The sequence below is a fragment of the Eutrema salsugineum genome, unplaced genomic scaffold (assembly GCF_000478725.1).
Source record: "Eutrema salsugineum unplaced genomic scaffold, Eutsalg1_0 scaffold_10, whole genome shotgun sequence".
In the NCBI taxonomy this organism is placed as follows: Eukaryota; Viridiplantae; Streptophyta; class Magnoliopsida; order Brassicales; family Brassicaceae; genus Eutrema; species Eutrema salsugineum.
In genome coordinates this window covers 11220120-11244607 of record NW_006256908.1, presented here as the reverse complement: position 1 = coordinate 11244607, position 24488 = coordinate 11220120, and the positions used below count along the sequence as shown (strand labels likewise).

The following is a 24488-nucleotide window of genomic DNA, read 5'->3' as shown; positions in this document are numbered from 1 at the left end:
TATGCTCGGGGCTATTCATTCATGGCGGAAAGGCGCCAAATTTCTGCGATTTTGCGAGAGATAAGTTTAATCGTGGACACGATGGTTGTAGCAGATTATATAATTGATCGAAAAATTGAAGCTTGGTTCAATAAACGAGATGGGATCAGATCCGGATTCTCCCGCGGCTCCATAAAATTCAATTGTAGCTTAATCGATTTCGCTTTTGCATTTTAAATTTTGATTTAAAGACTTTCAATTTTAGTTGTTGTCGATTGTATGCTTAGACTAGACAATAGGATCCAGATGTTTCAGGAGTTGTATATAGAACAATATTGTAGATTCCTTTTGCAATGGATATGTGTTAGGGTCTTAGAGAAGATGTTGTAGCAAAAAAAAAAAATGATATTTTTACATGTTGGGAAGCTAGAAACAGATTCTGCTGAATGTTTTAAGAGTTTTTGGAACATTTCATCTCAGCTATTTCCTGCTATAATGACACTGTGTAGGAGTGTATGGATCCTATACACTGTCGCAGTCTGTTTCACTCTAAAATTCGTTGTTTTCCAAAAAAAAAAAAGAATTTCACTCTCTCTCTCTGCCTAGCTGAGTTTGCGCTTGCGATATACAGTTCTATGTTTTGGCAGTATCATAGCTCTGATGTTTGGCACCTTTGAGGACTGGATGTTGCCTTTTGGCTTAGAGAAGTTGGATGGGAGATAAATGTGTTGCCTTTTGGAAAATTCTCTGACCAGGGGCTAGAATCGCCAGAGGGTCGTATGCATATTTCCTCTTTGCAAATGTTTCCCATCTGTCGCCAAAATGAGATTTCCACTCTGTTTGAGTTTCGTAGTGGGGCAAATACTGCTTCACATTGATGTTTTCTGCTGCACAAAAGCTAAGAACTCTTTGGTTTTGCTTCAAAAGGTACTCTAAATCATTTTTCCCTGAGGAGTTTGGCACTGCAGAGGGAAGAAAGGCCACGAGATATAATATATCTTCATTTGGAGTAATCAGAGATGTGCGTTTGTTCCATCTGCAACACAAAGTGTTAGAACATGGTTAGTAATCTATTATCTCTGAATCACTGGAAGAATTTTCCTTTTGACATTTTGCTCACTTACTTAGATTGATTGACGGGATATATAAGGATAGGTCCGTTGCTGTTGCTTGTGAGAATGTTGTTGAAAACTTCTGTAGCAAAGTCAAATATTCGGCTCTTGGGAATCAGGAGATTTAGCCAGGGATGTGGAACCTCCCATAAACCTTTTGCTCTCAGTTTCCTCTCCGCAATATGCACGCGATCCAGAAACTCTATGTATGGCACTTCAGATGAGAACAAAGTGGAAGGAATATAATTCAACTCTGAAAGCAACTTCTCGGTTTCCTGCAGTGCAACCATTCCTGCTATGTTAGAAACCAACAGTTTGATCTATAGTGATTGTCAAGTTTAAGTCTGAAGATAAACTGTTTTCACATCTTACCTGATTCATAGAGTTAGCTTCTTCTGGGATGAAATATTTTGCCACTTCTAGACAATAAAGAGTTTTCCCATCTGACTTGAATTGGCTTGCCTGTGTGGAATCGTTGGGACTGAATGACGACCTCCAGTTATTAAGAAGGTCTGTTCGATTGATTATCACAAATCCTTCCACGTAGTCGAAAGTATTCTCCTTTGAAATCAAATGTTCTTGGTCTCTTGAGAATGCAGAGAAGTCTGAATAGAGTACCCTGATCCATTTTACCTATTAAAAATGCATTTCACTGTCAGAAAACTGGAAGCTTAGACACTATATACATATTCCAATAGGCATGTTTAAGATGGAACTTTACCATATGCGGTGCTGGTCTAAGAGCGATCCGTGCCCGGGTGATTATGCCAAACTGTCCAAGCCCCCCAAGAACACTGTAGAAAAGTTCAGAATTCCGCTTCTCAGAACAGGTCACTACTTCTCCTTTCCCTGATTCAACATGTGAAATAGAACTCGTTTATTTATCTTTGCTGCAAATTACAAGTGTGCGTTGCATGTTTGCACATTGGCTATTACACACTCTTATTTTACTTTACAGGGTGCAAATATTTTTTGAGTCTACCATAGAGATATAGCATGAAGGAAGTACCGGTGACAATCTCTAGCTGGTAGACGTTGTTGATCTGGGGTCCATGCTTGAAAGCTTGACCACTGATTCCAGCGTTTGATAGAGTACCTCCAACAGTCAGATGAAGATAGTCTGTCCAGGACTTTGGTGAAAGACCGGATTTTAGAGTCTCCCGTAGAATGTTGATCCATAATTCACCGCCTGAGACATCGACATACGGTTGCTGCCCCTTGTAAATTTTGATATCAGGACTTCGAAGCGACTCCATGTTGATGACAACACCTTGATGAGCTAGAGCTTGGCCTTGGAGCGAGTGACCATGGCCTCTGGCTGCTACTGTAAGATTTGAGGTGGATCCCAGATGCACTATATGCTTCATCATTGATGAAATATCAGAAACTGACCTCGGATGCAGAATTGCCAAAGGTGGTAACTGGTACCTGTTGCCAAAGTCCTTGGCCGCATTGTGAACATCATCGAAGCTTATGTAACCCTCCAAATCTAGTGAATCTAGCAAGGAACGAATATCTGAAGGATTTCCAGGAGGTAAATCTATTGGGGTACTAACAGAATGATTGGAGCAAAGATTGGTTCTACCTGGTATACAGCTTAGAACCAAGATCATGAAGATTCTAAGAAAAGTCTTGTTGTTTCGTCTACGAAACCGTAAGGATGAGACCAATCCCATTTCTAGTTTCTTGAGAGAAATTGAAAAGACTGAGAGACGGGGTGATATGGAGGAAGTAGAGGTAAACTTGAGGTAGAGAGGGGAATTTAAAGGAAAGGTTTTGGGCGGTACAGTCATATACTTGTGTTCACTATGTAGCTGGATTGCCATTACTTTTTGTCTCTTGCTGTAAATTAAGATATCTTTGTCACATTTTTATTTTTTTTTCTGCATATTTTATAGGAAGGAAGTTACTAAAAAGGTAGTTTTAATTCCTATTTTTCTCAACTTTGATTTATGTGAGGTTAACAGTTCACATCCCGAGTACATACATTCTCTCCCTGCTTAAAAGGTAAAAACTTTTGTTTTACTGCATAGTTTTTTCTTCTTGTTATTATTGTGTCTCTTGGCTAGGCTTACTCTCAGAGCATGTACAGTAGGGCCCCTACTTGGGTCTCATGGTACTTGAGCTCAGTTTGAGGGAAGAGAATCTTGCCCACCACCATCTATACTCAGACTAGTGACCTCATTGGATCTTTTTATTGGACCATTTTTGCATCAGTTTATCTTGTCAGTTCTTGCACTATTTGAGTTTGGACTATTAAGCTTGGAACTAAGTTACCACTTAGGACCAAACATCAACACTGGCTACTATTCCTTGCAGGATGGATGCAGAGCTGTCTGAAACACATATGTTGTAACCAAGAATTTCTTGCTCCAGATTCTTAGGAGAAATAATAATCTTCTTGCTTATAAAAGTTTCCATCCTAGCATGATCGGTGCTATTCATGTGTATCTTCTCTTGCCATAAGTTTCCCAATTAAGAAAGGAAAAGTCCTACATCTGTATGTGGAAGAACTTTGTGTTGCTCATTAAAGAGTCTCAACTCTCAGCATGACATATTGAAGGGCATATAAAAGATTCTAGGCTTATGTTCTTATTGGTGGTCCTGAAATAAATACCAAGTAAAGCCTTGTCATGATAATTTGACCTTAGTTGGAGGGTGATATGTGCTCTTTGCTCAAAATTATCATAAAAATAATAAATAAAAAAAAGGACAGTTCAAAGGGAGATAAATAGTAATATCAATACTACTGTTGGTACTTGCAATAAAGATAACTGTTGGTACTTGCAATAAAGATAATGTATGTATATGTTGTGTCTTCCAATAACACCAAGTTCTTTTTGTTATGTGATTGAAAGATGTAGGGGCCTTCTTTACACAGTCGGGAAATATGAGGGCAAAGGCTGAAGAAGATTGTAATGTGGGCAGTCGAGTGACAGTCTGAACAAAGGAGGCACCGCGAATAAATGGCCTATAAATAAAAAGGTTATGATTTTGCTCATTTGAATAGGAGTGTTGAATTTCTAGACTGATATCGCTCATCTTTTTCTTTTTCTTTTTTTCTCTTTGTGTTTTTTACTTTCTTATTAGTAATATCAAGTGGCAGCCAACAAATATAGTCGTAGGATATAATGACTCAACGAGTCTATGAAGCAAAAAGTTTACAGTGACCAATTATGTCAGTAGATTTGCAATGAATAACTACCCTTCGTCGTGTATCTGTCTTATGTGACCTTTGTGTGCAATGAAAACCAGTGGTCTAAGCATTATTACACCTTTTTCTGCTTCTCCTTTTTTTCATAATGCAGTGTTACATTCTATTTTGCTTTATTCTTATTTTTGATATTAATTTCATGATTACATTGTCCCAATTATTGGGGGCATTGGCTAATTCACCTTTGTTTTTGCAATCGTAGCTCACGATGCCTTGGTCGCTGTAGTGGACAAAATACACAGAAGTAACCTTTTTTGCTGCCCCTTATAAGATACTCTTTCTTCTCTATATAGACATGCATGACAGTGCATTTCAGTCTAGTGACACAAAAAAAAAAAAAAATTCCATCTCTTCATGGCTACACTTAACCGATCAGTATCTCCCATTTCTTGTTCTAGAGGATCAATGCACTAATTATAAAGAAGAGCATGAATTTCAGTAGACCCCAAGTGAGTCCCTTTCCGTACAGCAACATTATTGACATTCTATCAATTTTAGTGGCACTAAATTGTTTGGTTTTTTTCTTTGTAAAGGTTTTTTGTTCTGTGGGTGAATTCTTTTTAGTTGTTTATTTCAGCCTTGTCGAGTTTTTGCAGGTCTCAATGTAGTGTCACTTTCCACTCAAAAGTTTCATTTTATATATTCTTTTCTAATATAAATTTCACAGGTAAATCGCCGTGAAGATTGCAATAAGAAGATAGTTGGGCATTAAAACTGTTTAAATGGCATCATGATGCGCGCACAATATGATATTAAACCACCACCATTGCCGCAAAAATAAGGTTAGACACCACAAACATATTTAATCATTACTCTATATATGTGATACATGAATCTCTATTTTCCAACTTCTTCTCTTTTTTTTTGTCAATTTTTGCATAAACCGGATATTTACACCATGATAGATAATCTCAATTTCAAGTTAAAGATATTCGAGAGAGAGAGAGGGAGAAATGGTCCCCAAGATAGAATGTCGAGGTGGTGATTGGGGAGTTGGGCTCATTGGCTAGTTCGTTGACAATTAGGTTCATATTGTCTTCAATTATATAGAGATACCTTTTTTCTGCAGTGATGGGTTATTTTCTTTCTTTCGTTTCAGAAAACTATGTCTTCTTCTTTCTCCTCCAATTCTCTTTTTCTCTTTTTAAAGTTTTAATTTTTACATTATTGCCTATTATATTGCTTGTATTGTAGACCCTATGAATTCCATTTCATCATCCACCAAATAAATATAGTATTTTATTTATAATTTTATTTGGTTTTGGTTAGTTAATACAAAGAAATCCTCCAAGCAAATCTTCAACATATGCTTTCTACTTATTTAAAGTTGTCGATTTACTATTTAGGGTAAGAAAACAAATTAGGTGTCTATTTAGGGGTAAAGAACAAATTAGTTTGTCTGTTAGAATTTATCTCAAAATGTTCATAACATTCACTATACAATATATGTAAACTTATAATTTGACTTAAATATCAAAGAAAAATCTTAAGGAATGAGTCTCATTGGCCAAACCTTAATTGCTTACTTTTGCAACAAAACTTCAAAAAAAGTGTATATTAATCAAATATAAAAACATTTTCAGTTTTCATAAGATATTTTTCCAAAGTGTAAAACGTAAACAGAAATATGCGTATTGAAATAATTGAACCTCTATTTTGTCATGAACTTCTTTCAACCAAGCCAACCAACTTTATTGATCCACATTTTAATTTGTGAGTGAGTAGGTGTTTTATGTAACATTATATATATATATAGGTTATAGGTATGATTCGTTTTTAATGCTATCATCACTGTTTAACCTTAGCCCCATAGGAGTAATCAACGACAACTATACTGCACATAACCTTTTTTCTGAGCGCGAGAACCATTCATTAAGATTTGCTAACGATCATTTATTTAATTTTTTTTTATAAAGATAGCACTTTTCTTGCCTTCTTAATAAGATATTCAAGGCAAAAAAACAAAAACAACAAAAATCTATAGCATTTGATGGTTTTGTTGGAGGATCAGGAAACCAAAAGAAGACCAATTATAATTCGTGAACAAGAAAGCTTTATATATTAATAATAAATTATGTGGTTTATGCGCAAAGCACCATATATATTATGCATTTAGCCGTCTTGAGGATGATTAGCTCTTGTATAATGTTTATACGAAACAACATATTAAGGAGACTATGGCACGTTCATCTATAGACTATACAATTCACGGTCTAACGTTTGCAAGATTTTTTCGAGCGCAAATTAAAAAAATAATAATAGTGGTTGAGGAGTTTATGGCAACACAGGTAAAAATATATGTTAGAAAACCACTATACTACAACATATATGTACGAATGTTTATTGAATAGTGTTTTGTATTCAAATCTTATATAAGAAAACATAATTTCATTTTTTTTTTTTTGCGATATCATGAAATAACTCCACGCGTAATCGAGCTAGAAACTCAGGACACAACCGAGACATAAACATAAAATTATAATAACTCTTCATTATTATTACTACTTAAACACAAGGGACGTTTATCTAATATACAAAGATACTCTTCATTATTATTACTGTTAAACTAAATACTTATTAGTTAGAAGATTTCTTTTAATTAGAAATAAAGAATTCATTAGTGGAAATTTTAATCGTTATTATACACATCTAGCAAATAGTTAAATGCATGATCAAATCCAAAACATACATAACCAATCCAAAACATGCATGCTCAATCATTAGTTAAAGGCTTTTTGTGTGTAATATTTCATAAGGAAGAGATCAATGTTTTTAAAGTACTTTGCTTAAAATCTCTACAAAGTAATTTACAGTACAATTGCCTTTATGCATATACAAATCCGTATGTTTCTTTTCTAAACATCGAAGAGTGCTAAAAAAACTTAGATCGTCGGTTTGTCAAAAGCATGATGAGACAAACAAACTTCATGCTTCACTTTCCTTTGGGAGCTGTATTTGGATCCTAAGAGACTAAATTTCAATTATAAATTGGCATAATTCCTTCCTAAATCATATTATGTGGTCGGGATTGCAAACGTTATGGGCTCCATCTTGAAGATTACAGTGGTTGGTTAGACTTGTGGGAAAAGAATAACAAATTTAATTTAGTATCTTAATGCTACAACTTCACCGTTCATAGACAAATTGCTCTGTTGGGTTTAATCACACTACCAAAACTCAATAGATATATAAACCTATTTTTATTTTGTCTACTACATTATTGACATTAAAATTTCAAAACTACTTTAGATTTTAACCCCCCCCCCCCAAAAAAAAAAAAAATCGATTATTATTAATAAAGAGCAAACTTTGACATTTGATCTTGAAGGGGTATATGAAAACAACAGTTGAGTTCATGTGGCAGACACTTTCCCTTTCATAAGTTTGAATTTTTGATGCAAAGGGCAAAAAAGGTCTGATAAGGAAATGAAGCCTAAGGCCAAATGATCCCTTAAGTTTATGACAATGACCATCTTCGGCACGCGCAGCTTCAAGAATTAAAGAAATTCGTACATCACAAAGAAAGCTACATCTCTACAGAGAAACACCATTAGAGAGTCTCCTGCAACATCAACTCAGGAACTGTTTTTCAATGTCTTAGGGAGTTATAAATCAGTTTGTGACAAATCAGTCTTCTCTGGACCCCGATTGAATAATATGGAGAAAGATAAGCATTTAATTTGCATAAAGTTTGTAGCACAATCATTTCAGAGGCATAATGTTACACCCCATATAACAAGTTTTTTTTTCTATAATCAAGGTCAAGAAACTATTAGATTAGACTTAAAAGATATAATATAAACCATGGTGATATTTGAACGAATAATTTAAAGCTAAGTTTGTGTGTTAGTGGGCACAAACTATAACAGTAAAAATGAGGAAATAATATAAATGGGAATAATAATTACCTCGTAGAACAATTTCTGATGGAGTAGGGACACATTAGAAGAAATGTTTCGAGTGATTTTCTGAACCTAAAAAATAAATTAATGAGGCAAATTTGATTAACAAGATTCAGAGTATATTGCCTTTGTGCTATTAAGTTCAATGAACTAGCTAGTAAATCTTTGAAATCTAATATAAGAATGAACGTAAATCTTTCAAAACAATGACTGATGAAGCATCGAGTCCCAAGTATTTCAAACGATAGCGACAAGTGAGTTGTTGTCTAATACCAAGTGTTATAGAACATAGAAAAAAAAAGGTTATCTTCAAACTATCTTCACGTGGTAAGTGGAGCCAATTCCACACCCACTGCACTAGATAGAAAGTAAGTAACTAACATGAGTAAGAAAAGGACTTGAGATAACGCGAAAAGACATCTAAAAGACTTGGAACTGAGAAGACAAAAGTAAGTCGTGGAACAAGAAGAAGAAGAAGGGGAAGCATCAAGTCTATCTTAATGGCTGAGCTTGAAAGTTTCAAACAAAGTGGAACCACTTTAGGGAGAAAACCAAGTCACGAGCCATATGCAGTGAAAGGGGACCCCTCCTCTAAGCCATGTCTCGGCTTGCGCCACGTGGATCTTAATATGATATGGTAGGATCACTATCTTGAATCTCAGACTGACTCATCTGACTGATAGATACCACTCACCAAAAAACTAACTATAATGTATGAGAAAAAGATTGTGGGGTTGGCCAACTTTTGAGACATCAGAAGAAACTACCACTGTAGAAAATAAAAGAAGAAAGAAAGTAAAAGAGGAGCAGTAAGGGGTCACAAGGTTTCTAAAGCCTGAAATTGTGACTTTTTGTACGTCACGTTTCAGATCTCTGTTGGGATTACTAATATTGCCCGAATTAGCTACTCTACTGAAACATGGTAGAGAGGCTAAATATGTCTTGTTCAAGTCATGCATGTAGGAGAATCACAAGTCTACTTGAAAACAACTCGAATTTTCTGAAACGGTCTAACAAAAAAAAAACGTTAGATTAGTACAACATTAATCAGTTGAAGTCTAAGCGCCCGAAAGTAAACAAAAAAAAATTGCAAGATCAATGATATGAAGGACTAACAAGTTTTCGAATGTTATCTACTTAGTTGACTACAGAGAGGATAAGCAATGTGAAGCTACAATATACATGAATCATGGGTTTAGGCTTCAGATGATAAAAGTAATAAGCCAAATACATATTCTTAATAATAAAATTCCTATTCATGAGGTCAAAACATCTACATAACAAGAAAATGTAAAGTATACATCAGCAAGACTATTGTTGATCGAAAAATCCGAGATTGATCGGAGCGTGGTGAGCGCGCTCGGGGTATGTATGAAATTGCTGCAGCTTTCTTTTAACCGCCATCTGATTTTGGTTAGGTTTCTCAATGTTGGGCTCAGATTTTAAACCTCGAAAAAATAAAGCCCATTATAAAAGAAGGCCCAATATGGACCGACCCGTTTCAGAAAATTGGTTAAAACGCGAAAGTTTATTAATAATACTAAAAAAAAGTTCTGAACGAAAACATAAGTTTTTTTTTTTTTTTTTTCCCGGCGTCTCGCTTCTTTTCCGTTTTGCTATTGCCTCTACAAAGGTAAGAACTTTCCTTGGAAAATCTCTGAATATTTGTTTCTCAGGAATACGGATTTTTTAATCATTGGGTTGTTGATTAGGTTATGGGTTTTCTCTTAGGAAAGACGGAGCTTGAGCAACTGACAAGTCTACTTCTTGTGTGGAGGTCGCGAAGAGGGTAGCGAGATTCGTGGGTTTCATCAATTTCTGGTAAAATTAAGCTCCCAGCTTCCATATTTCTCCTTAAAGTTGTTGATTTTTCCTATGATTCTTTGTCCTAAAGTTTCAAGTGTACGCCCTTATGAAGCTTAATACTTTGACTGTTAGCTGTTTGATTAAATTCCCAAGAGAGCACTGTCTTTGATTTTAGAATAAAGCTACCCGTTTTATCTCGTAGTAACTCTTTTTTGATTGATAATGCATCGTGTATATAAGGCATAGAGAGCTGACCTGGGATTTTCTTTGTTCCAGAGTTTTCTCTACATTGCTGCTTGCTCCGGTGGTGTTATTTTTGGGAAATAAAGAAGCATGGAACTCAACAAGGACGATAATGTTTCATTGGCACCAACAGCTTCAGTTCCTATAGCTCAAATCACAGCAGCTCCAATTCTACAAGATGCCTCATCTCAGCTAGGTAATTCATTAGCACTCAAGTAATTGTTACATCTAAGACTTTACTTTGTGATCATTAACTCTAAGTGTTTCTCCTTTACTGTTACTGCAGGCGTCGCCGCCATACCACATGTGGTTCCTCCTTCTTTTCCTCCACCAATGGCTCCGATACCAATGGCTCCACCTCCAGCTGCCCGTCCACCTACTTTTAGGCCACCTATTTCACAAAATGGTGGAGAAAAATCCAGTGACTCGGATTCAGATTCAGAGGATGAACATTATGAGATATCTGAAGAGAGTAGGCAGGTCAGAGAAAGACGAGAAAAGGCACTGAAAGACATGCAGATAAAACGTCATGCTGCTGCTATCGCAGTTCCAACGAATGACAAAGCTGTTAGAGATCGCCTCAGACGACTTGGACAGCCCATTACTCTATTTGGAGAACAGGAAATGGAGCGAAGAGCTAGGTTGTCTCAGCTTATGGCTAGGCTTAGTATCGATGGCCAGTTGGATAAACTTTTTAGAGCTCACGAAGAAGATGCCGCTCCAAAAGAGGAAGTGGATGATGAAGTACTTGAATACCCATTTTTTACTGAGGGTCCAAAGGAACTTAGAGAGGCTAGAATTGAAATTGCCAAATTTTCTATCAAGAGAGCTGCTGTCAGGATTCAGCGTGCAAAGCGGCGAAGAGATGATCCAGATGAAGATATGGATGCAGAGACTAAGTGGGCTTTGAATCATGCTAAAGGCATGGTCCTTGATTGCAGTAATTTTGGGGATGATCGTCCTCTTACCGGCTGCTCCTTCTCACGCGATGGGAAAATACTTGCCACATGGTACATCTCTCATCTCTATCTTTCTCACTCTCAAGCACAAATTTACATATTTTTCACATCCAGTTTCTTAGGCTTCGATCTACTTTTGCTCATCTCTATTTATTGATTAGAGTTTCATGGAATATATTGCATTCTACCTGCATATTCGTTTACATTGATATATCAGTAGATACGTATCCTAATAAACACTGAACCTGCTGATTTTCCTCAGTTTCAATTCCTTACACCTTTATCAGACCATGAAGTTAGTTATAGGGCTGTAGTTTATCTTATAACTAGCATACTCCATGTCTATTGCATTTGTCCCTTCTAAATGCATTACACGTTCTCTAGGTTCATGACTTATATGATTCACATAATTCCTCTACTGTCTAGTAATTCATGGTTTTTCTTTGTCTAGTTCTCTGAGTGGAGTTACAAAATTGTGGGAAATGCCTCAAGTTACAAACAAGATTGCTGTCCTGAAGGATCACAAAGAACGTGCAACTGATGTAGTGTTCTCCCCTGTGGATGATTGTCTGGCAACTGCTTCTGCTGATCGAACTGCAAAGTTGTGGAAAACTGATGGAACACTCCTACAAACTTTTGAAGGTCATCTGGATCGTCTTGCACGCGTTGCCTTCCACCCATCAGGGAAGTACCTCGGAACAACAAGCTTTGACAAAACATGGAGACTGTGGGATGTAAACACTGGAGCAGAGCTGCTTTTGCAAGAAGGTCATAGTCGTAGTGTCTATGGAATTGCATTTCAACAAGATGGAGCATTAGCAGCTTCTTCTGGGCTTGATTCACTCGCACGGGTTTGGGATCTCCGCACTGGTAGGAGTATTCTCGTCTTCCAAGGACACATTAAACCGGTAAGACTCAAGTTTCGTTTTCTTGGTCCTCTTCCTCAGGCAAAATTGATCATTCATTAACCCTTATTTTAATCTTCTCTGTTGTATAGGTTCTCTCAGTGAATTTCTCTCCTAATGGTTATCACTTGGCATCGGGTGGTGAGGATAATCAATGCCGTATTTGGGATCTAAGAATGAGAAAGTCATTGTACATTATACCAGCTCATGCTAACCTTGTGTCTCAAGTGAAGTATGAACCACAAGAAGGCTACTTCCTAGCCACTGCCTCATACGACATGAAAGTCAATGTAAATACTTCTGTAATCCCTTGCCCTAAGTATTATTTCAATTTTTTTTACTTAATTGTCTGTTTCCACTATTTCTAACATTTTGTCTATAACAGATATGGTCAGGCAGAGATTTCTCACTTGTTAAAAGCTTAGCAGGACACGAGTCAAAAGTCGCCTCTCTAGATATCGCTGCAGATAGCTCCTGTATCGCTACTGTATCACATGACCGCACCATCAAGCTTTGGACAAGCAGTACCAGCGAAGAAGACCAAGAAGACCAAGGCGGAGACACAATGGACATAGATCTCTAGCTTCTTTTTTCATATTTGTGCGAGCAAAATATTAGAATCGAGGGATTCAGAGATTCGCTTTTGTTAGAGAGAATCTTTAAGATGGATTGATTGTAATCTTTTGGGGGGTTATAACACACTCAAGAAGATGATACATCGTCTTTAGAATTTTTTGCCACTACGTCTAACAAAATTAAATAACTGAACTTTGTTTCCAATACCATGTTAACCAAAATTACGTTGCTATATAAGATTGTACAAGGAAGTCTAAATAATGTTAAGTATTTGTGACTTGTCTGAAGATATTCTTCTGGTTGCAGATTATTTGTACCAACCAGCAAGAAAGTACCGAAGTATGAAACAGAAGGCGCACGCCAGAGTCTGCAGTAGAAACAAAATATAGTATCACTACAAAACCAATAACGATTATTTTGATAATATAGAAATGGTGATGAACATATAATTAAGAACTACCTGGAAAACGAGAAGATGGATGCAAAGAGACTTTTCTGATTTAGGACCAAATAACCTCAAGTAAACGTTAACGAGTGTCCCATCTTTTGTTCCGGTCAATAATCCGGTTGCAGTATCAAACCTGGGATATTCCAAAAGACAATATGAGTGATGCGTATGTTCTTTAATCAATCTACAAAAGGTAAGAACACAAAGATGTTTACCTCGGGAGACGATGGCGTGGACATTTCACAATGCCAGCAAGCTGAGGAGTTAAATATAGAATGTTAGATAGTTGAAACATGGGTTCACAAGAGTATAAGCAAGCCGGAGAAGAGTTTCATTAGATATGAACCTGAGGAAGCGACAATAGAAAATTCAAAACCTGAGGAAGAAAGAAGATGAGGAGGGTTTCACTGCAAAATCAAAATTTCAGAAGAGAAAGATGGCATTGGAATCAGTTGCAGTGTGTAACACTAGCTGGATATATGATGCAAACGAAGATTCTGAGCATAAAGTATAAGAAACTATAAGGGAAAGAAGAACTACGATATGTTTATAAAAAGGCTTTAGAGGTCATAATATTTAAGGAGGATTTGGAAGTATACCTGAAGTGACCCAGAATACCAACAACTGCCATAGTCATTCCGGCAAAGACTGTATAAGTGTCTCCAACAAAAACTGAGGACGGATACCTAACAGCAGAAGATGGCAAGAACTGGTCAGAAAAGGCATTACTTGAACTAAAAGAAGAAAAAAAAGGTTTTTTAAAAGTGAAAAAGTTGTGAAAGATTTTACCAATTGTAAGCAAGCAATGGTAAGGATGTTGCCATCAGTGGTTGAGTAAGAAATATCGAAAAGGCGTGAGCTTGGTGATACTCGGGATCAGTAGATGATCCGATTTGCATAATGTTGTGTATCAGGATCTACAAGTAACTGGGATGCATCATATCTCAACCCAAAAAAAAAAAAAAAACAGATAGAGAAGAAGCCTAAAACATTATGTATGACCAGTGACTTACAGCAGCGGTGGTAACAACTGTTTGACCAATTTCAAGGCCATTCAAACCAGCGTGAATGTTTATAGAGTTTGTGCAGAAGACGGCAAGTAACCCCATATATAACTTATATATCCGTCCTGCAACATTGAAACATCCATTGAACTAACCATGAACATTCCCCAAAAATACAGTTATGGAAGTCAACATGGTAAACATGTACAAGAATCAGTACCTAGATCAAGCACTTCCAGGCCAACATAAGCAACTAGAGGTTTCGGTATGACAATAGTTGTATGACCAGCATAAGCCATCAACAGTGGAAGAGTAGCGAAAGATGGCAGGACAAGTTTCCTGTTTCTTATAAAAAAATTAACAAGCGAGAAGATGTAAACAACAATCGTTTATGAATTTCATCAGAATCAAAAGATAAAAATTTAAACTTACACTCTCCAAGGCACATCAAGGACATCATCTACAAATCCAAGCAAAATCATGAAGCAAATAGATGCCAGTGCTGCATTATACTCCACAAGCCACTGCACAAAGAATCATTACCCAAATTGAGGATCCAGGTGTTAATTAGTGGCATGATCGATCTGAGAAGACTTACATTCGAATCTTCAGTGAAATTGAAATACTGAAATATGATCGCCACGATCAAGAAGACAATACCAACAACGATACCCAACGATTCAGGCCTGAAAGCGAACAAGAGGAAATGAAGCAAATTTCGATCATAGTTGTAAGCTGATCACACCGATGGATCAAAACTTACACTTTAATTTCTCCTTGAGGCGTTCCCCTTTTGTTGATATCAAAACCAAACATGTTACGTCTCAGAACGTATCTGGCAGCGACAGGAATCATCTTGAGTGTGACAAAGAACCCAATCAAGCTAAGCCCAGCGTTGATGAGAATCGAGCGCCTGAGCTCGTTTTCAACCTTGTAGTGAAAACAGAGAAGGTAGAGATAAAGCGAGCAAAGAAGAGTAGAGATCACGAAGATCACTCCTAGTTTCGGCGGCGCGAGACGGAATTCCTCACCGGAAGCATTCCGGGTCATCTTCTGCTCCGATGGCGCTGAATTTGGAGCTGATTCATCCGGTTTATTCGAAGCTGACGTCGAAGAAGCTCTCTTACGAGCTGCCATGGCGGATCCGTTCGCTTGAATTTCGATTCCCCGCCTCTGGATTCAGCTTCCAAACCGGTTTATCGAGAGCAAAGTCTCTTTAGGCGTCACAGAGACCAATAGAGCTTTGCCACTTCGCAGCAAGACGACACCGTGTCATCCCAATAGGATTTTTAAGTTTTTAAAATTATATGAATCAGTCAACTCAAAATTTTTGTTAGATATAGGTTAATTACATACACATAAAATCAACCTTAAAAATCAAATAAAAAAATCTTTGTCGGACTTGCTTAAAAAAATCAAATGATTCTCTATTTCCGTAGCTAAAAATATGTTTGAAGTTTGTTGTGGAAGTATAAATTTACTCTGCTTGATGAATTGTGCTTTGAGTTTTCTCTACTATATTGAATTGGGTTGCACGACCTAATCTAAGTGATAAGTCCAACCTAAATCATCTTGATCAAAGATTTTATCCAAAATAAAAATAAAAATGTTGATCAAAGAGTATAATCTAGTCCACAATCTAGAACTATGCTCTAATAAGCAAGTTTTTAATATTAATTTTACATGTTTGTGGCAAACAAACAAAAATCTTACATGCATGGTCTTCCATATTTACATATTTACGACAACCAAAAAGAAACTAAAAATATTTAACGGACGTTAACACCATCAAATGAATGTCTTCTGAATTGAAAAAAAAAAAAATAACACTATGGACACAATTCAATCAAGTAATAACGCATGCACTTTATGTAAATCATGGAGGTATGTATAATAGTAAACAAAATGAGTTTTTAGAAGCGATGGTTATGATTTTATGCTTTTCACTTTCGGTATCCAGAGTATTTCGTCGTTCTTTTACATTAGATCGATCTCGGATTTTCGATTCTTTTTTTGTAGCAACAAAAAAAAAAAATTCACAAAGATTAGGATCAAGATAAAACTGCAAAAGAAGGGGAGATGTGAACGGGAAAAAATAGTGACGACTTATTTCAGAGTTTAGTTGTGAACACGTTTGTATATTTCATGGATTGCTAATGTTTTAGGAGTGATCCAAGAAACTTTAGGTAAAGCAAACGAATCATAAATATTCTGAAAGGACGTCTATAAATAAAAAGAAAAAGCTGATTTTGAAACGTACGTTAGCACAAAACTCGTAGACATGATAAGTTTAGAAATAAAAGTATATGAAAACTAATATAATCAAACCCCATGATTTCCCATAGTGGCTACCAAGTGTATATACCAACAAATATATATAAAATAAACTTAAAACAAAATGAAAAAGTAGGCACTATCTGTCCCCACACGGTTCCATTGAGACAAAGGCTTATGTATGTGTGTGACTATATATAAATCTCAGTTGGTTCTTGAACTTCATGATTATATGTAAACTGATAAGTGATAACACACACAAAAAAAAACAAGAGTTAGAAAAATGGGAGTGTACTTAGGCAACTACTGTTATGTAATTATAATAGTATTGGTGTTGGGAAAAGAAGTGATAAGTCAGTCGTTAAGTAATGGTTATTATTCAACTTCATGTCCCAAAGCTGAGTCAATAGTAAGATCCACCGTTGAATCTCACTTTGATTCTGATCCCACTATTTCTCCTGGCCTGCTTAGGCTTCATTTCCATGACTGTTTTGTTCAGGTTCCAAATCTTCTTTAATCTCATTCTTCTCTAAGCAATTATACAAGTTAACTGAATGTTGAATTTGACCTATTATTAGGGTTGTGATGGATCGGTCTTAATCAAAGGGAAATCTGCCGAGCAAGCAGCTCTCGCTAATGGCGGTCTTAGAGGTTTTGAGGTGATAGATGATGCGAAAGCCCGGCTAGAGTCAGAGTGTCCAGGAGTGGTGTCATGTGCAGATATACTTGCACTTGCTGCTCGTGACGCTGTTGACTTGGTACGCAAGTTTACTAAACCTAATTAGGGTTTACTTAAATTCTTTGGAAGATTATTTATTAATTACGTATGGAAAACAGAGTTCAGGGCCAAGCTGGCGAGTTCCAACGGGTCGTAAAGACGGGAGAATCTCGTTAGCGTCGGAGGCATCGAATCTACCTTCGCCACTTGACTCTGTTGCTGTTCAAAAGCAAAAGTTTCAAAACAAAGGATTGGATACTCATGATCTCGTCACTCTACTCGGTTTGTTTTTCATCTCTCTGTCTTTTTTCTTTCTTTTTAGAAAATCTAACTTCTTGCTTTGACATCCATAATTTATATTCTACTAATTTCCCGCAAGAGAAGAGTCTATCTAATTTTTCGTTTAAGAATCATATTTTCATTTTTCGATCATTTAACTTTTTATATTTTTATGAGTAATTGTTTTGTTCATCGGTATTTTTATCCATAGTTGCGGATCATTAGGACTTTAACTAAATCCGGATGCAGAACGCGCTATCCATTAGTTAAACCACTACATTGAAAAATATGATTCATGAGTAAGTAGTTCATAGCTGTTAATAGCCTGTTATGCTAAATCCTACTATATACAGATATATGTTTAAAAGAAACATAAAGTTCGAAATTTGAAAACAAATTTATGCACAAAAAACGCCAACATGGAAAAAAGTTTAAGTGCCTAAAAGTTGTAGTATGCCTTGTTTCATTTTATACTTTTTTCTTGGATTTTAAGCAAAGGATCATTACACAATTAATCGTTGATTTGAGGAGGAAGATTTGAAATTGAAAAACACCTTAGCCACCGTCTTTCACAAAATCGATCAAGAAAATTATTAACTCGGAAGATTAAAGTCATCTTTTCTTTGACGTATGTTAGATCGATCGTATTTGATCCTGACGAGGGTACGTCATAAAGTCCTAATGATCCGCAACTATAGATGCTTTGTTTTAAAAAGTTAGCTTTTTATTCAGTAATTGTATTTTTTTTAGTTGAAAAGAACATAAAAATGAATGTTTTGAAATATCTAAAATGATTAATTATCTGGTTGAAATTTTTACTTCAAAAAACGCTGGTACGTAGTAGCTGCTGAAGTTTAGAAATAAAAGTAAACTGAGACACTTGCTATTAGCCCATCTTGATCTTCTTCTTCATATTTTTTTTCTTTCTAAAATTTACACCTGCTTCTCTTGTCTCTAATGAACATGCATGTGCCATTTATCTTTTCTCTCCAAAATAATAACACATTATATATGCAGGTGCACATACAATAGGACAAACGGACTGTCAATTCTTCCGTTACCGTCTATACAACTTCACGGTGACCGGAAACTCCGACCCAACCATAAGCCCATCGTTTCTTACGCAGCTCAAGACTCTTTGTCCTCCCAATGGAGACGGTTCAAAACGTGTTGCTCTTGACATTGGCAGTCCCTCGAAATTTGATGTTAGCTTCTTCAAGAACCTACGAGATGGTAACGCCATTTTGGAGTCGGACCAACGGCTTTGGTCGGACGCCGAGACAAAAGACGTGGTGAAGAAGTATGCGAGTACTATTAGGGGTTTGTTAGGGTTTAGGTTTGATAATGAGTTTGGTAAAGCTATGGTTAAGATGAGTTCCATTGATGTAAAGACAGACGTCAATGGTGAGGTTAGGAAAGTTTGTTCCAAGGTGAATTAAATTCGTTTTGAGGGCAAAAAAAATTTATATGTATTAGCTCTTGCCTCTTGTGGTTCAAGGAGTCCCTTGTTGGCTTATGTAACGTCCCAAGTTCGAGATATTATATTGTGATGAAGATATTAAAAATTAGTTTCTCAATAGAAAATAATATAGGAAAAAATTGATTGGTTAAAAATCTGTAGATAAGGAATGAAATTTCAGTTTAGAAAAATAGTTTACATTTTCTTATTGAGATACAAGGTTATTTTACAAGAATCCCTATATTAATGTATTTTTCTATTTGTAGTGATTGAGCAAAAGTAAGCATAAAGATAAAAAAAACATTAAAAGACAGTGAAATAATAGTTGGCAACAGAAACACCTATAGAATTCTGACAGAAAAAAACAAAACATATCAACTTCTCCCATTTATTAGTATGAACGTGATTTTCGTGTCGGTCTATAGACTATATTCTATAGATAATTGGCTTGGTCCACCAAACAACATGCTAAGATCTGACCTTGTTCATCTCCACATCTTTTCAACGACAGATTAAAACTGAAAATGCTTAGATTAGCGATTTCTTTGTTCCTCTTTGCATTATGCTCTTTCACATCGTCTTCCTCTGCGAGATCATTCTTTCAATCAAAACCTCGGCCGATTGATTCATTTCTCCCTAAACCCAAGCTAGAGGTAATGTCAATCTCGATTCACTATCCCAAGAATTACGGATACATCTTATTGATTTCTTTTTGTTTTTAATATATATTTTGGGCTGAAAATTTCAGAATGCGGGTGTGTGTTCTTACACGGTGATCATTAAGACAAGCTGTTCCTCGGTGTCTTACACAAGAGATAAGATCAGTATTGCGTTTGGTGATGTGTATGGCAACGAGGTGTGTATATTTTTATTCATTTCTTGGTTTTACATCTACAAAATATCCATAAATCGATTTTTGCTTCAATGGAAAATGATTCCGTAATCAATTAAGTTTAGAATTTGAGTTAGAATTTTTTCCCCTTTTATTTCTCCTTGACAATGCTTTCAGAATTATTGAAGTTTTTTTTGGTTCTGCCGGATAGCGTCTGGATTTTATGATCCAACGAACTTGGCCTAGGTTTAACCAATCCCAGCTTAGTCAGTCGATTTTTATGATTCCTAATCGAGATAAAGGGAAAATTTGTGAAAATTCAGATCTAAAAATGCGATTTTCTTTGTCAACTAACATACATAGTTTCTTTCTTCTTTCTTGTTTATTGTTTTTTCCCCCCGACCCATAAAGCAAAAAGTATAGTAGTATTAACCATTAACATGCGTTTTTAGTAATTACAATGATGCATACTTAAAAGGTTTTATTCTTGAAATGTCGTCACATATGTGGTTATATTCTCTCGATCCTTAATTTGTGTAATAAAATTAGGGAAAAAGCAGTGAATATATATATATATACGTGTGTGTATATTTATCTTTTTATTTTTGTTAATCCTTTTATTTATTTATTTGGTGATCAAGGTATACGTGAAGAGACTAGACGATCCAAAGTCGAGGACATTTGAAAAGTGTTCTTCAGACACATACAAGATAACGGGACCGTGTATGCGCGACGTGTGTTATCAATACCTCCTCAGGCAAGGATCCGACGGCTGGAAACCGGAGAACGTGAAGATCTACGGCTCATCCATCAGATCAGTCACTTTCTACTATAACCTCTTCTTGCCTAACTCCGTTTGGTATGGCTTTAACGTCTGCAATGGCATTGGCTTTGACAAGTCTTCTGATCATCAACCCATCATTGCCTCCGCCCTCGCAGCTGCTATGTAAGATTTTATTATATAAACAAAGAGAGTTGATTATCTGTGAATGATGTGTTACACTAGTATTGTGTTGTTTTGTATTTGTGAGAGAAAAACATGTACAATGTGAAATTGTTAATGCCGTGATGATGTGATCATTTTCTTTAACAAAATAAAAAATAGCATGCAAATTTGCAATTTGTTGAGATCCTTTTGTCAAAAAATATATATATATATATGCAACAAGACAATACTAATATTCACATTTTTCTTTTTTTATCTAACAAGTATTTGACTAAAACTATTATATTCAGTTATTTGCAAGTGAATTAGTAAACCAAGAGGCGCAATGAAACTAAATCATAAGCATAGATTGGCCAAGACTAGGAACTTACTGTTCTGTTTGGGGGTATCATTACAAATAGAGATATATAATTCATATAGTTCACATAAGCACGGCTCTCTGTAGAAGCAAAAACTTGTGAATCTATCGCTGAAAGCCATTTAGAACTTTAGTCAAAACACCAACAAAAACTAGGAGGAACTGTGAAGCTTTGAATAAGTCAGAGCTTGAGAATAAGGCCAATGGGGCAATGATCACTGCCGTTGATATCAGGGAGAATGTAAGAATCATGGACATTGGCTGCGATCGATTCAGATACCAAGAAGTAGTCCAGTCTCCATCCTGTTTCACACACCAATTCACCAGTTTAACTATCCAAAATATGAATCTGAATATGTATCAAACAACTACCAACATTTTTTTTATGCATACTTAATTACCTCTGTTGGTTTTACGGGCACCATGGCGATAACCCCAATAAGTGTAACCTACAACACCAGGATGTTGCTTTCTAAAGGTATCCACCAAGCCCTTGTCTAAGAAGTTTGCTCCAAAGGATTGTCTTTCTTCTATTGTGAAACCAGCACTTCTTTTGTTCCCCTAATTACACGATTAGGTGAAACAAGAACGAAACAAACCAAGAGGTGATTATTGTTTTCAACTAATGGAATGAACATAAAAAGAAGAATCTGATTTTAGTTACCGCGGGATTGTGGATGTCGATTTCTTCATGAGCACAATTTAGATCACCAGTCAAGACCACTGGTTTAGACTTCTCCAGCTCCTGCAAATGCAACAAAGCCATTGAGGTCTGTGTAAGAAGAACATATACAATAAATAAAGAAACAAAGAAGAAAAATTTCATACTTTGATGTAATCGCTGAGGGTTCGATCCCATTCTTCAATCCTGTATGACTTGAAAACCGAAACATTTTGTTAAACTAAAGAAATATAGAATATGTCAGCTGTAGAAACTAGATGCCGTAAAATTTGAGGAGTACCAGTCTTTTTAAGCCATCTCCGGAATTAGGGACATAGGTGCTTATCAAGTAGAATGAGTCGAATTCAGCAGTCACAATGCGTCCTTCCATGTCATGATCTGATCCGGATAGGCCAGTACCATATCTAACCGAGAGCGGTTTTATCTGTCACAAAAAGACCAACTTGATTAGATCATTCACTTTTCAATTTCACATATAAGATGGAATGGATATGAAATAACAAATAAGCACATTCTCGTGTTACCCGTGAAATGATCGCAGTTCCAGAGTAACCAAGTTTTGAGACGCTGCAGGACCAGAAACTATGATCATAGCCCTCAATAAGAGTTTTCTTAATTTCCTCAACATCCTTCACCTGCCAATAAGTGTAATAAATGTATTCAGTAAACAGTTTTAAGATCTGGCTTTCATTCAAATATAGAGCAGAAAATACTTAAGACGGGCTAATGTTCTGTAATGACCTGGATTTTAGTCTCCTGCAAGCACAACACATCAAAGTCTTCTCTTTGGGCAAGCTGCAGAGCAGAGAAGCTCTCTAACTTCAACAATGCTCTCAATCCATTAACATTCCAAGTCATAACCTTCACAGACTTGGTACCCTTTGGTAGAGGTGGAGGTCTCATTGTCTTTGGGTTATAAGGTTTCCAGTCTTTCTCAGGGTTCTTATGGACAAGTACCGTCCATGGTTCAGTTTGATTTGAGGATGAGACGATTTCTTCCGTTTTAATGACTTCGCTAGAAAAGGTCAATGATGCTTCTTCCTCTTTTAACCGAGATGTCTGCTTACCTAGTAGGATTAAGCAAACACAAATAAATTCATAATATTCTATTGAGATGCCAGTATATAGTACACAGTGTTCGCTTTGTTTAACACATGACAAACCTGTTTTCGTCATTGACTTCCGTTCGTTTGAGATAGCTTTTGAGGAAACTTTAGCTTTCAAGTTTTTCTCAGTAGTCTGTTTTACTCTTCTCTCTCCATGGTCATTCCCATAAACTTCAGAGCTAATGCAGTCATCTTCAGTAGACTCTTCCTTATTTCTGATTTTTCTTTTGGTAGTGACACTTCCTGAACGGGTGGACGAAGTAGTTTCCTTTTTGTCTACACCAGAACTTTCATCTGTAACAGATAAACACGCAATGAATTGGTCTTTACTAAAGAAAAAATGTAGAATAGACACAGGTCCGAACCAAAGTTCTTTACTGCCTTCACCAAGAAATCAGAAGCTATAGCAATTGCAAACAAGTCCACATTCGTTTTTCCATTCCACATTCGTTTTTCCATTCCATTCCAAATCGAGGGTGTGTTTTTGGTGTGCAGTGACATACCTGGTAACTTTTTCCCCATATGAAGTCGTAACACTGAGATAAGTTCTTGCTTGCGTCCTTTCACAGGTAGCTCAAGTTTCCTATATTCAAAACCGCGAATACACAAATGTTCCACAAGTTCAAACAAAAGTCAGGAATTTGGATGTCCACAGAAACACTGACAAAGCAGCAAGAAGGGAAGATTAAAAGGAGCATAGGCTTGCCTCAATGTAGCTCTAAGTTCTTGAACAGTCATTGTCTCGATTTCCTTTTGATCATCGTGAACAATTCTCATTTCATCTCTATCACTATCACTTCCCTATACATCAAAACCAACAATTAAACAAAATAACTAAGACTCCTTAGGAACCAGAACGAACAATCACAACCTTAGCACCAACCATTTGATGACAATTCTGATCAGTAGCTGCCCCTACTATCTTGAGTTCCTTTCCCTTGCTGTTGTTGATTGAGAAAGGTACGGATTTAGCCGTAGCATTTGACATAAGTCTCTTGTTGAAAATTGTTGTTCCAATTCTTAAGCTCCTAAGAGGCACCGCCAGAAACCTAGAATCATCATCAGTCACGAAATTTAGAATTTTGGAAAAAAAAGTAAAAAATAAAATGAATAAAGGTCAAGGCTTTGGATTCATATATCAGCTAAATGAAACAGAACCCCAATATCCGAAATCAACCAGTGGGTTTGATTTGTCCGAATGTAAGGAAACGAGTCAGAAGAAGAACAAAAAGGCGATAATACAGCAGACAATTCGAAGCATTTATTTGACAGTTTTGGACAGAAACGTACTTGGCGACACTGATAACGGAGCTTTGGAGACCGAACTGAAGAACCTTGTTCATCGAATAAGTGCACATAAGCTAGACGAAGGGACGAGAAAGAACCGCCAAAAAATAGCGTCTTAAAACGCGATTTCCAATTTCGCTCGCTCATCTCTGCGCGTTTAGGCACGCGCCGTTTTTCTTTGTTCACTTACAGGAGTGGCTCATTTTCATATCCAAACCAAAAAACCAAAAAACCAAAAAAAAATATATAAAACTGTTGGATCATGAACTCGGATGTTAAGTAATAGAATCAGATTAATCCAAAGCGTTATTTCTACATAGAGTTTATTTAATTAAGGGACCAAGGAGATCCACAATTCTTGCTCTAATATTTCTCTTGTATAAAATCTAAGCGAAAAAT

At 36.3% G+C, this 24488-nt stretch overlaps 6 protein-coding genes across 8 annotated transcripts; 3 read left to right on the top strand and 3 right to left on the bottom strand.

Annotated features, from left to right (window-relative positions):
• Positions 1–653: 653 nt before the first annotated feature.
• Positions 654–2917, bottom strand: LOC18026475 (cytokinin dehydrogenase 1). Its single transcript, XM_006411355.2, has 5 exons — positions 2101–2917; positions 1813–1940; positions 1464–1724; positions 1104–1366; positions 654–1015 (listed from the first exon to the last, which is right to left on the bottom strand). The coding sequence occupies exons 1-5, from the start codon at positions 2915–2917 to the stop codon at positions 679–681; spliced, it is 1806 nt and encodes a 601-aa protein (XP_006411418.2). The 3' UTR covers positions 654–678.
• Positions 2918–9765: 6848 nt separating this feature from the next.
• LOC18026474 (U4/U6 small nuclear ribonucleoprotein PRP4-like protein) lies at positions 9766–12853 on the top strand. 3 transcript variants are annotated; one of them, XM_006411354.2, is made up of 7 exons: positions 9766–9840; positions 9920–10028; positions 10290–10452; positions 10543–11266; positions 11667–12123; positions 12213–12410; positions 12506–12853. In XM_006411354.2, exons 3-7 carry the CDS (start codon positions 10347–10349, stop codon positions 12701–12703), a joined length of 1683 nt encoding a protein of 560 aa, XP_006411417.1. In that variant the 5' UTR covers positions 9766–9840; positions 9920–10028; positions 10290–10346; the 3' UTR covers positions 12704–12853. The 3 variants fall into 3 exon arrangements, with proteins under 3 accessions (XP_006411417.1, XP_024016790.1, XP_024016789.1); XM_024161022.1 differs by having other exon boundaries at positions 9796–9840; positions 9944–10028; XM_024161021.1 differs by having other exon boundaries at positions 9796–9840; positions 9939–10028.
• A 22-nt stretch (positions 12854–12875) lies between these two features.
• Positions 12876–15369, bottom strand: LOC18026473 (UDP-N-acetylglucosamine--dolichyl-phosphate N-acetylglucosaminephosphotransferase). The gene is made up of 11 exons (XM_006411352.2): positions 14912–15369; positions 14747–14834; positions 14581–14672; positions 14369–14487; positions 14158–14273; positions 13934–14061; positions 13744–13830; positions 13491–13551; positions 13360–13400; positions 13157–13277; positions 12876–13063 (listed from the first exon to the last, which is right to left on the bottom strand). The coding sequence occupies exons 1-11, from the start codon at positions 15283–15285 to the stop codon at positions 13004–13006; spliced, it is 1287 nt and encodes a 428-aa protein (XP_006411415.1). The 5' UTR covers positions 15286–15369; the 3' UTR covers positions 12876–13003.
• A 1283-nt stretch (positions 15370–16652) lies between these two features.
• LOC18026472 (peroxidase 25) lies at positions 16653–18990 on the top strand. Its single transcript, XM_006411351.2, has 4 exons — positions 16653–16921; positions 17001–17180; positions 17260–17422; positions 18437–18990. The coding sequence occupies exons 1-4, from the start codon at positions 16706–16708 to the stop codon at positions 18856–18858; spliced, it is 981 nt and encodes a 326-aa protein (XP_006411414.1). The 5' UTR covers positions 16653–16705; the 3' UTR covers positions 18859–18990.
• A 309-nt stretch (positions 18991–19299) lies between these two features.
• Positions 19300–20836, top strand: LOC18026471 (embryo-specific protein ATS3A). The gene is made up of 3 exons (XM_006411350.2): positions 19300–19531; positions 19627–19734; positions 20352–20836. The coding sequence occupies exons 1-3, from the start codon at positions 19403–19405 to the stop codon at positions 20658–20660; spliced, it is 546 nt and encodes a 181-aa protein (XP_006411413.1). The 5' UTR covers positions 19300–19402; the 3' UTR covers positions 20661–20836.
• Positions 20837–20979: 143 nt separating this feature from the next.
• LOC18026470 (DNA-(apurinic or apyrimidinic site) lyase, chloroplastic) lies at positions 20980–24234 on the bottom strand. Its single transcript, XM_024147881.1, has 12 exons — positions 24093–24234; positions 23686–23851; positions 23509–23603; positions 23306–23385; positions 22860–23096; positions 22438–22763; positions 22221–22331; positions 21977–22120; positions 21843–21890; positions 21679–21759; positions 21416–21575; positions 20980–21317 (listed from the first exon to the last, which is right to left on the bottom strand). Exons 1-12 carry the CDS (start codon positions 24158–24160, stop codon positions 21196–21198), a joined length of 1638 nt encoding a protein of 545 aa, XP_024003649.1. The 5' UTR covers positions 24161–24234; the 3' UTR covers positions 20980–21195.
• Between the last annotated feature and the right edge of the window lie 254 nt (positions 24235–24488).

What these genes read in the sequence shown, in the direction of transcription:
- LOC18026475 (XM_006411355.2), bottom strand. Translation starts at nt 2,917, where the DNA reads ATGGCAATCCAGCTACATAGTGAACACAAGTATATGACTGTACCGCCC. An exon ending in CCAGCTAGAGATTGTCACCG is followed by an intron (nt 1,941 to 2,100) that starts GTACTTCCTTCA and finishes ATGTTGAATCAG; the next exon opens with GGAAAGGAGAAGTAGTGACC. An exon ending in AAGCTAACTCTATGAATCAG is followed by an intron (nt 1,367 to 1,463) that starts GTAAGATGTGAA and finishes GTTGCACTGCAG; the next exon opens with GAAACCGAGAAGTTGCTTTC.
- LOC18026474 (XM_006411354.2), top strand. Translation starts at nt 10,347, where the DNA reads ATGGAACTCAACAAGGACGATAATGTTTCATTGGCACCAACAGCTTCA. An exon ending in GGGAAAATACTTGCCACATG is followed by an intron (nt 11,267 to 11,666) that starts GTACATCTCTCA and finishes TTCTTTGTCTAG; the next exon opens with TTCTCTGAGTGGAGTTACAA. An exon ending in TCCAAGGACACATTAAACCG is followed by an intron (nt 12,124 to 12,212) that starts GTAAGACTCAAG and finishes TCTGTTGTATAG; the next exon opens with GTTCTCTCAGTGAATTTCTC.
- LOC18026473 (XM_006411352.2), bottom strand. Translation starts at nt 15,285, where the DNA reads ATGGCAGCTCGTAAGAGAGCTTCTTCGACGTCAGCTTCGAATAAACCG. An exon ending in CCATTGCTTGCTTACAATTG is followed by an intron (nt 13,831 to 13,933) that starts GTAAAATCTTTC and finishes TTCTGCTGTTAG; the next exon opens with GTATCCGTCCTCAGTTTTTG. An exon ending in TTCTATTGTCGCTTCCTCAG is followed by an intron (nt 13,401 to 13,490) that starts GTTCATATCTAA and finishes TTAACTCCTCAG; the next exon opens with CTTGCTGGCATTGTGAAATG.
- LOC18026472 (XM_006411351.2), top strand. Translation starts at nt 16,706, where the DNA reads ATGGGAGTGTACTTAGGCAACTACTGTTATGTAATTATAATAGTATTG. An exon ending in TCCATGACTGTTTTGTTCAG is followed by an intron (nt 16,922 to 17,000) that starts GTTCCAAATCTT and finishes ACCTATTATTAG; the next exon opens with GGTTGTGATGGATCGGTCTT. An exon ending in CTCGTGACGCTGTTGACTTG is followed by an intron (nt 17,181 to 17,259) that starts GTACGCAAGTTT and finishes TATGGAAAACAG; the next exon opens with AGTTCAGGGCCAAGCTGGCG.
- LOC18026471 (XM_006411350.2), top strand. Translation starts at nt 19,403, where the DNA reads ATGCTTAGATTAGCGATTTCTTTGTTCCTCTTTGCATTATGCTCTTTC. An exon ending in TCCCTAAACCCAAGCTAGAG is followed by an intron (nt 19,532 to 19,626) that starts GTAATGTCAATC and finishes TGAAAATTTCAG; the next exon opens with AATGCGGGTGTGTGTTCTTA. An exon ending in GTGATGTGTATGGCAACGAG is followed by an intron (nt 19,735 to 20,351) that starts GTGTGTATATTT and finishes TTGGTGATCAAG; the next exon opens with GTATACGTGAAGAGACTAGA.
- LOC18026470 (XM_024147881.1), bottom strand. Translation starts at nt 24,160, where the DNA reads ATGTGCACTTATTCGATGAACAAGGTTCTTCAGTTCGGTCTCCAAAGC. An exon ending in GAGATGGCTTAAAAAGACTG is followed by an intron (nt 21,891 to 21,976) that starts GTACTCCTCAAA and finishes TCGGTTTTCAAG; the next exon opens with TCATACAGGATTGAAGAATG. An exon ending in CCCTCAGCGATTACATCAAA is followed by an intron (nt 21,760 to 21,842) that starts GTATGAAATTTT and finishes TTGCATTTGCAG; the next exon opens with GAGCTGGAGAAGTCTAAACC.